General features: G+C 32.4%; 1 protein-coding gene across 1 annotated transcript; it reads right to left on the bottom strand.

The window, feature by feature from the left end:
- Positions 1-1,993: 1,993 nt before the first annotated feature.
- Positions 1,994-4,067, bottom strand: LOC111994497 (NAC domain-containing protein 83). The gene is made up of 3 exons (XM_024026388.2): positions 3,392-4,067; positions 2,744-3,030; positions 1,994-2,509 (listed from the first exon to the last, which is right to left on the bottom strand). The coding sequence occupies exons 1-3, from the start codon at positions 3,570-3,572 to the stop codon at positions 2,207-2,209; spliced, it is 771 nt and encodes a 256-aa protein (XP_023882156.1). The 5' UTR covers positions 3,573-4,067; the 3' UTR covers positions 1,994-2,206.
- Positions 4,068-10,644: the final 6,577 nt, after the last annotated feature.

The raw sequence follows: 10,644 nt of genomic DNA, 5'->3' as shown, positions 1-10,644 counted from the left end.
TATCTGGAACTAGCACATATGAATATGATATCATCCTTGTAGTTGTTTGAGTGCGGGGACAACCTAACTTATAGGTTTTGTTATACCATATTTTATATATATATTACTTGAGTTAACAGATCCTTAAAAAAAATGGTAATACATAATAAGTATCTGATGATGATTATCATCATTTTAATAAGTTGTGTTTTCAGCATAAACTATATATTGATGATTGGGTGAGTCAACTACAGCCATGTCGTGGCCCTTGCATGTATGCCACGTCCACGACAATATGAACTGAATTTATCTTTTTTATTCTTAGTATTGTATTAGATGTATTATACATTAATGTAGTGGAGAGTATTTTACACTTTATTCAGGTCAAAGTTGCAGTCTAGTTGGAAGATAGAGAATCTCTCTGCAGATATTGGCTATATATTGTCTAACAAATTCAATAAGGAATATCACTGGAGAAATGCCTCTACTTTTTTCCTATACCAAGAATATTAAAAACCATCTACTATGTATGATCCTATATACTTCTCTCTACTTACTAGAGCAACACTATTCTAACCCTTTAATTTAGTAGAGTAATCTTATTATAGGGTTATTATAAAACAACCGCCCTTAATTTCCATTTTTTGGGGTCATTTATGAATTTTTAACAAATTGGAAGAGGATTTACTGCAATCTTGTATGCAGCAATTACTGTATACTAGATAAGGTGACAATTAAAGAAAAGTGATAACAAATGAGTTAAGCGAGTTATGTGCAATTTATATAACTATTGAACACTTGTTACTTCTCTTTGATTGCTTCCTTATCCTATATGCAGCTAGCAATTGCTGCATGTAAAGTGCAAATCTTTTCTCTTCACTCAATTGATAAGTCATTTTTTATTGTTTTCACTTTCACTAATGTTATTTTGAACTTTTCTTTGACTTGTTTTATTCTCGCAACTTGAATAAGCTCACTCTATCCTATCGTGCATTAATTGTTCTCTTCTGAACATTACCAAATAAACTCTATAAATTGAAATGTTGTTACAAATGAGAAATAATGTTTCAATCATTAATTTATTCTTTTATTAAAGTGACACCCATAAGTTTGTAACTTCTTACTAAGTAATGTTAGCATTGGCTCAACAAATTTAGTATAGAATAATTTAATTCAAACTTACAGGATCGTTCAAGAAATCATGTACTTTTAGTTTTAGGAACCGAATGCCATTGGATCAGTTTTCAAAGCTAGGGACCCCCAGTTCATTTTCAAAAGCTGCCGTCTCTGCACAAGAATCCATTAATTTCTACTCTCTACTTTCACCTACTGGTCTCATAGGTTCAAATTTTAGTTAACCATGTTTCCCTACAGCAGCAATGGAGTAGCATACCTACCCTGCACGTTCCTTGTACTGGTATAATAGGAAGACAATTGCAACAAATGTTGTGGAAAAGTACTTTCAGGTTGTCTGCTTTCTTTGAAAAAGAATCAAACTTGCAATTTTCAATGATCTTGGTTGGAGTATTTAAGCATGTTAGGACTTCGTCCAGGATGTCTGATTCTTTGAACAAGATTCCGCCATTTTTCCAATGATATGGATTTGAGTATTTATGAAGGCTACGATTTGGACTTTGGAGATGGGTTTGAAATTTTTTAGAGATTCCATCTATTTGGACACAAGGTTAAGGAATTGGTTCTCTTTAGTGTATTTTTACCTTTCCCTAAAGGGAGAATGGGAACCACGTGCGATGCTGATCTTGCAATTTGCAAAGATCATGTTCTTATTCTTGTGCTTCCCAAAAATTGGTTTTCCTTTTGATAAAGTTCATATCGCAGACACATACACACATGCCTTCTCTTTCCCCTCTTTCTTTTCCTTTTTCTTTTTCCCCTCTCTGACTCTCTTTAGTACTCCCTTAAAAATCATTTTAACTTTTGATAAAGGATTGCTTTTGCATGGTGGTGGGCTAAACGTTGCCAAACCATGATTTGTTTTTTAGAGATAACCATGTTTCAAATGCAAATTTAGATTGATACCATAATTTTGAAGATTTGGGATTTGATTACAAAGTACCAAGACGTTAACATCCATTGCTCTCGATGTTTCCAAAGACAATTTGATGCCGGTTAAGTGATGATCACATATAGGAGACATAGAAACTTACTGATATGAAATCAGATTTCCCCAATTTTACTTACTGGTACAAAGAACTAGTAAGAAGATTTATAAACTATTTGGTTTTCTTCTAAAGTAGGGGAAACTATTGCAACTACTGCTTTCTTCGTGATCTGATTCATTAGAAGAGACCTCGGTGACTCCACTTGAACCTGAAGAAGAGGAAGCAGGGGCAACATTCAAATCAGTCCTCCCCTTTGTCATGAAGTCATAGAAAACAGGCTTAGCAGTCCTGGGTTTTCCAACAGTGTTTTCGTTCCCGGTTTGTACATTGTCATCCTCGCTTTTATTGCTTCTTTTCTTCAAAAATATGCGGCAGAGAACCCAATTCTCCATTGGAACCACAGAGCTCTGCAGGACATGGAAATAAGATTGTTACATTTACTAACAATTTCAGCTTAATTGACATGACCAATGCTGGTGGTTTATATAGCATAATTCAAAGAGTTCTTTTTGAAATGGGTTTGTTGCAATTTGTATAAGCTTGGTGTTATTGACACAATTACAAACCTTATGCCATTAATCATGCAGAGAAGAAATGTTGAGTAACGGGAATAAATAGAAGTGAAAAGTGAGAAAACTCACCTCGGTTGAGGTCTTCTTTTGTGGGGCATTGGAGGGTGAGTTTTCAGCGGTAACAAAGCGATACTCATGCATAATCCAATCAGTCCTAGAACCATGAGGGGGTTTTCCTCTATAAAAAACCAGAGTTTTCTTCATCCCCACAACTTGGTTGCCCCTTGAAGTTACAATTTGCTTGTCAAGTCCGGTGGCTTTCCAGTAACCAGAACCTGTGGCTCTGTTGGATCGGTTCCCATTGGGATACTTGGCTTCCCTTGTGCTGAAGTAGTACCGCTCTTGCTCCAAATCACCTGAACCCACAAACCCCATGTATAAGAACTAGTACTTCTCTTCAAAATTTAGCTTCTTTTTCTTTTTCTTTTTCTTTTTTTTTTTTTTGGTGCTAAAGTTAATCACTTTAGCTCTAGGAGCTGTTTCTTTTAGTACCATGGGAGCATACTATTCCTCAAAATGTTACAATAAATTTATTTTCTATCCCTATGGCATTGTAGTTTGGTTACATCTTAAGATTCCAAGAACCCACCTCAATATGTTGTGTAATTAAATAAATATATGAAATTTTTACATAGCTGTAGTTTTTTTACAATTGTGAAAAAAGAAAAAGTTCCAAAGCTTTAATAACTAACTGTATGTATATGTATGTTAATCTACCTGGCAAATCCCAAGGATCAAACTTGCAAACATCAACTTCAGGAATGATAGAGGCAGGTAAAGGGCACGAAAACACCTTGCGCTTCAAGTACTGAACAACAAGCTCTTCATCTGTGGGGTGGAATCGAAATCCAGGAGGCAATCTTAGCACACCATTCTTAACAAAGTTAAGCTTCTCCATCTCTTAAAACCAAAAAATAAAAATAAAAAAAGAACAAAGACCCTTGAAAAAAAAAACTAAAACTCAGCCTTCAAAAAACAAACTTATTATATAGCCTTCAAAATAAACTTTAGCCTATTTTATCTCTCGATATATTTTAACTCAACCCAACTGAGCCACAATTGAAGCAACTCAAGCTGACTTTTTATAGCCCAATAAAATTGTTGGGGTGATGGGAAGAGTAACGAAGGTCATCAACAAGGACAACAAGAAACAAGAAGAACAAGAAAGAAAAGGGTGAGAGAAATTTATTAATAGAGGCACAAAGCCCCAAAGCAAAGAAAAAAAAAAGGTTAAGAGAGGAAGAGTGGGGTGTTTTAAGATGTTGTGAGTTTGGTTTCTTTTATAGTAACGGGTATAAGAGAGGTTGGGAAGAGAGAGAGAGAGAGAGAAAAAAGAGAAGAAAGAATAGAATACGACGACACGTTTGGCGTAAACAAGACTCAAACTACTTTCCTTTGACGGACGCTACTTTAAATTTTCAACAAACGTATAGGAGTTTCATTTGGGCCTCCACGAAAAGGTTCAAGTTTTTTATTTAAACGAAACCGAATGCATCTAAAATATATAAGCCTTGTGGCATTCGACCTTTGTGGAATGACCGAAGCTGTTCAAGCTCTTTTGAAACTTTTTTTTTTCTCTATTCTTTACACGATGGAAACTTGAGAAAGGAAATGAATTATTATTAAAATTTGATACCAACAAAAAAGATAGAGATTGGTGATTATAAATTTCTTAGAATTTTGGTCAACGTAATGACCATACCCCACTTTCTTTTCGATTAGCTTCAATTTTAAAACAATTCGATTAATGAGTGGTAAAATGTATTGGTTAAAGTTGAGTTTTTTAGTGTAATTGAATGAGTGTTGAAATATATTGGTTAATGATGAGTTTTTTAATGCAATCGATTGAATATTTTAATAAAGACCAACAAATTTTAGTTAAGTATATATTTCTTTTATTAAGTTTTGCTATTTCTCAATACAGTATGATGAATTAGATTCGAGTGCAGTTTGACACTTGTTAGCAAAAACCCATTTAAAAATAAATAGTATTTTTTATAAATATGTTAACACAAACACACTAAGTAAAAAAGCAACAAGTGCACAACAAGGTTTTGGCTTTAAAAATAGGATTTTGTTAATAGAAGTCTAAGGGCATTCATTTAGGAAATATTTTTACAAAATTTGTATGGTAAAGAAACAAAAACAGCTGATTCTATGGAAGTTTCTTTGAATTTTTTAATAAAATTTATATCAAAACTTGATTAAAAGATTCCGGTAACCAGACACTTAAAAATAATGGGGGAAGAGATTTATGGACAATAGTGGGGGGCAATTTGGTCTTGTAAAGGATGAGAGGTGTAATATGGAGAAAGTTATGGGGTGTAATGGTAATTTAGTAAGTACCTGGAAGGGTCTCAGTCTCCTAGAAGTGAAGTCAGCTTATGTCATGCTGACAGCTGGTGGTCACAAATGGCTTGAATGGGATTGCAAAAGCACAAACGTAACCTCTAAAACACATTGATGGGTAAAGGTAGAAGAAGGTAAGTACGGAATATATAAATATGCCTGCGGTTCAGTTGTGTATGGACTATGGACAAATGGACTAACCGTACCAAAAACCTTCTTTGCAACCTCCGAAGGTACAGAGGTACTATATGGTCTAGTGGTAGTAGTAGTAGGAGGAGGACTGGTCACAATAAGTACCCACAAAATATTAACTAATGTTTCTTCTTAAATACCACCTAGATACGTATTACTCTATTCCATCGGTATTTAACGCAGACAAATCGGAATTTGTTCCTTTTTTTTCTTTTTCTTTTTTTGTCTCAATGCAGAATATACCGTATCATATTAATATACATACTCCAAATATATATATATATATATTTTAAAAAAATTCTTGTTAATTGTATGAAACAAAAATATTATAAACATATAAAAAACCTATTAAATTTATATAAAAATACTCTAATATAATTTTAAGGAACAAAATTTATGTATAGTATCTTGTGTGCTATTTTTTAGGTTTTCTCTTTTAAGATTTTAACATGAGGTTTCTTAACTAAAAAAATACATTTCCATCTCATAATAAAAAATGCCATATGGAAAAATCTGAAGAAGGAAAATTAAGGAACGTTACCTAAGTACTGTACCTAAGTCTTGCTCTAATTTTAATAGGCTTCTATTATAAGTTTTATAATTGTTTTTTGGCAAAAAATTGCAAATTGCACCTAGATAAGTTTGGGTGAGGTTTGGGTCCATTGCACTGGACCTAAGCTTTACCTGATAAGTTTGATTCAAATTCACTTCAGTCTTTTAACTTTACTTTTATTTAGTTGAGTCATTTAAATTTCATGTTCATTTAATTAAGGTATTTCCATCAAATTTCACAAATGTTGCAGTTAATTGTCTAAATTTTTTATTTTTTTAAAAAAATGTTAAATTAAAAAAAATTAATTATTGAAAAAAAATGAACAAAAATTGATAGAGAGACTTTAATTAAATATACTTGAAACTTAGAAAACTCAATTGAATTTAAATAAAAGCAAGGGTAGATAATTGAAATGAATTTTAGTCTTGCATTCCACCCCTTTTTTTCCCTCTATTTGTTGTGTCAAAATATATGTTATTAAATAATTACATCTCTTCAAAAAAAAAAAAATGCAATAACACAATTATCAAAATCAATATTTGTAACATGAGGAAAAAAATCAATAATTTTAGTTTTAATTTTTTTACTATTTATATTAAATATTAATATTTTTCTATTGTTATATAGAAACTATAATTTTTTTAATAGATAATTACAACATGCTACTAACCCCGCAATTCAAACCATTTTCTTCCTAGACTTTCAAACACTTTATGCATAGGGAGGTGTCAATTCAACTATAAGGCCTTTAGCATATAGAAACTATAATCTTGAGTTGTTTACATGTTTGCCTTCTTTTTAATTTTTTGTATTCATATTTGTACGTCATGTTACTAATATTAATATGATCTAATTATAGGGTACACGCATGGAAAAGCGTGTTTAAATAAGTAATTATTTTTGTAAAAACGATGGAAGAAGATGCTCTCTCTCTCTCTCTCTCTCTATATATATATATATATATATATATTTAGCGAGTGAGATGGAGGGGTCATTGACATTGACAATGTCACAATGCATAGGAGATTCTTCATAAAAATGAGAGTGCCCTTTGCCTTTGGCATCTCTTTTTACCAACAAAATTAATGCCATATCTTATCTTTATGAGATGGGAAAAATCAAATTTTTGGTTGATTTAGGGGGAGGGGTAGTTTGGTCATTTTGCGAAGTAATTGTGGCCTCGTGGGAGGGTGGGTGAGGGAATAAAGGTTAGGGACCTACTTGCCCCCAAAACGACGGGCACCCACGTCGGATTTAGGGTAACTGACAAAAAAGCCACCTTCAAATGATGCCCCATGTCAAGATTTCCTCAATCTTCTTGTCTCACAGTTTTGGATCAGATGGAAAGTTTTTAGGTAAATCGTCCAAAGAATCTCTCCCCCTATGAAAAGACAAACCTATCCTTTCTACATCAAAGTTTGTTAATTTTTGCCTTTTTTTTTTTCATTATTTTTCTTTCTTGATAGTAACTAGCATTGAATATTTTCTTTAAATCAAATTTATTTTATTTTATTTTGCTTTTTCTATAAAGTATTTATTTGTTATTATGTGCAGCGTAATGAATATCACAACAGTCTTTTTTGTTTTGGTCAAATTACACCCTTAAAATTTAGAATAATTTTAATTTTATTCCCTAAAATTTTGATATTTAGAATTCGTACTCTAACATTTTGTAACATATTTTTTTTTTTTTTGGAAAACATTTCATAACATATGACCATTTTATCCAATTTGTTAATTAGATAAATGCCACATTTGCTAGTTGGTCCAATCAAATCATATCATGTCAATTTAACATTTTATGTAATTAAATAGCCTAGAAATATTTTAAAAATTAAAGAATCTAAAATATTTAATTTAATTTAATTTCTAATCAAATCATGGATTATATATATATATATTCCTCATAGTTTATAAGAGCACTCACATTTGGTTTTTCAAAATTTCTACAATGAGAGAGAGAAATTTTATTTAAAAAGTTTCAACACTCAGTGGTGGGTAAAGAATGACAATTGTTATAAGGTTCTACCCAAAAGGTTGTCCACCTTAACAGACTACCTTGTAATTAATAGAGCTAGAAAAGGTAACTGTCAAAAAAGCAACTAATGCATGGAGTTACTTCGTGACCATTCCAATGTTCACGAGTTTACTCAATACCATGACCGTTACAATTAGTATTAGCCTACCATTCTCTAGAAATGGAAAGATGCATTAATAATGTGAGGACCCAAAAAGTCAGAAGATTTCTTAAATGGGGTGAAATTAGAAAGAACCAAATCTTGATTGAGTCTCACATTGCTTTAAGCAAGGGGATCTTACGCCTTATATGGAATGCCTTGGACTCTAATTAATATGAGACCTTTTCTCACAAGGTTATATGTCACGTTAGAAAGCACAAAATCATGCGGCCAATGTAGCCAAAGCAAACAATATCTTGCTAGTTGGGAGATTTTTTTTTTTGGATAAAATGCTAGTTGGGAGTTGGGGCACCATAGAATGGTATTAGAGCAGACCTTTACGCATGTAATAAGATGGTGGATAGGTTCTACACAGAGATGTGTAGCCCTTAAGGAGAGGGGGGGGGGGGGGGGGGGAGGGGGGGGGTGGGACTATGAGGATCTAAGAGCCAAAAGACCTCTTACGTGGGGTGAGGCAAGGGAGAACCAAATCATGACTGAGTTCCTCATTGCCTAGGTAGGGGGAGGTCTATGTTTTAAATGGAATGTCTTACACCGTAATTAGTTAGAGGCATTTTCCCACAAGGCTGTGTGTCATGTGAGGAAGAACAAAACCATGTGGCTTGTGTGGTCAAAGCAAACAATATCTTGCCAAAGGGAGTTAGGGCAAAACAACTAAGGCCAACGGTCACGAAGATAACCTATATAAGGATAGCCAACCCCATTTGCAAAGGTACAAGAAAAGTTGAGTCTAATTCTACTTTGTATTCATTCTTAGTATTTTGAAGTTTCTTAGACTTAAGCATTAGAAACTCTTAGTTCAGTACCATACTGGTGCCTTTGGATCAAACTTCTCTTTCTTGCAGGAACTAGAAGATCTTTTAAAGTTCTGTATTTGAACTAGTAGCTCACTAAAGATCCTTACACCATCACTTGACATTGTTAACGAGCAATGTAGCTTTTTATAAAATTTTGAATAGTAATATAGTGTTGGGTGCGGAGCTTTCTTGTGTGTGTTTGATTCATAACCACAATACTCAAGTACTAAATAATTTAGCTAACAAAAAACCTTTCCGAGCCAGATAATGAGTGCTTTTTTTATTTCTTTGACCATAATGAGTGCTTTAATACATCACAAGAATAGAATTTTAGGGTTTATTCCATAATGCATGTGCTCTTTAATTTTTGTCAATAACATAATGCATCCTTTTAATTTTCAAATCTTATACTCCATATGCAAAGGGAAACACGGCATCTACTAGACTACTACCATCCTTTTTTTTTTTTTACTGATTTGAAAATAGTTTAACAGGGATTCTAATGGGGACGGCACCATTTTAAATTGTTTGATAATAACTTATCTTAATAAGCATCCAATAGTAAGTCTTATTACAACGCTTTATTCAAAAATTTGTAACAAAAACCCAATATTTGATAAGACTCGGTGCCGGTGATTGACTTAGCAAAATTGTCAACCTAAGTTTTCATGCCCAATTTTTGCGAATGGATGAGCTTTTTGAGTTAGGACAAATATCATTCTAATTGAGTGTGTGCATAAATTTTCGTGCTTAATAAGAAAACGAGAATTAGTGTATGTTTTTGCGAAAACGAATTGATAGACATATACGGTAACTCATAATTATTCTATTTTATTAGGAAGTGGGACGTAGGAAGTAAAAAGATGTTTTACCAAAATTAATAAAATTTATAGCTTATACTATTAGATTAAATTATTAGAAAATGATAGTCCTTATCTTATTTATAGGTTTTTTAAAAAGTATATATAAACAATAGAAGAATCCAGAAACGTACCAAAAAACTCAATGAGTGTTATTGTGACACTAGAGGACCTTCAAATTCTTGACCTCTTTCAAATTTCAATTAAAGATTTTACGGCACTTAACCCCAAGAGAGATTGTTGGTACCCTTTTTTTTTCAACTATTTTTAAATGCACAACAACAAGTACATTACCCCATATATTTCTCAATAGTTGGTTACTTATACTTAATATAAAAGTTGTTCCGTTCCCCGCAAGAAAACTATTGACATTTTTTTTTTTGTTTTGTTTGATGAGTTTGAATATAAAATGTAGGAATGTGAAAGTAAAAGTCTTTGCAAGAACTATATATATATATATCACGAAAGTTACAATATATGAGCTTTTCGAGGTCCTCTATCAAATGGTTGCTTAAGACATTTAAGTTTAAGTTAGAGCTCCTACATTGATTATATTAAATATACCATAAATATGTAAACTATGATTGTAGAATATTATGAGTTACCATAGAGTTACAATACCATATATATATATATGTGTGTGTGTGTGTGTATATATGTATGTTAGGTCCATATTTTTAGGCTGGCTAATTATAAACAATTATAACAGTTCAAATTTAATTTGTCTTGTTAATTGGTATCGTTTAAATATTTGTTGAAGAAAAATCAAGATTCAAACAGTGAAAGACTCAAGAATGCAGAAATAGAATTACTACTGTACAGGTTGTCGACTGCAGCTCGACGGGTTGAATCATAAACAATTGTAACAGTTAGAACTTAGTTTGTCTTGTTAATTGGTATTGTTTAAATATTTGTTCAAGACAAATCAAGATTCAAACAAAGAAAGACTCAAGACAAATAGAACTACTATTGCACAGGTTCTCGACTACAGCTCCACTGGTTGAGAGTCACTTGACTCAAC

This window comes from Quercus suber, unplaced genomic scaffold (genome assembly GCF_002906115.3).
Source record: "Quercus suber isolate HL8 unplaced genomic scaffold, Cork oak 2.0 scaffold_536, whole genome shotgun sequence".
NCBI classification, from domain to species: Eukaryota; Viridiplantae; Streptophyta; class Magnoliopsida; order Fagales; family Fagaceae; genus Quercus; species Quercus suber.
This window is presented reverse-complemented; position numbering and strand designations above follow the sequence as displayed.

What these genes read in the sequence shown, in the direction of transcription:
- LOC111994497 (XM_024026388.2), bottom strand. Translation starts at nt 3,572, where the DNA reads ATGGAGAAGCTTAACTTTGTTAAGAATGGTGTGCTAAGATTGCCTCCT. An exon ending in TGATCCTTGGGATTTGCCAG is followed by an intron (nt 3,031 to 3,391) that starts GTAGATTAACAT and finishes TTGTGGGTTCAG; the next exon opens with GTGATTTGGAGCAAGAGCGG. An exon ending in AAAAGAAGACCTCAACCGAG is followed by an intron (nt 2,510 to 2,743) that starts GTGAGTTTTCTC and finishes CATGTCCTGCAG; the next exon opens with AGCTCTGTGGTTCCAATGGA.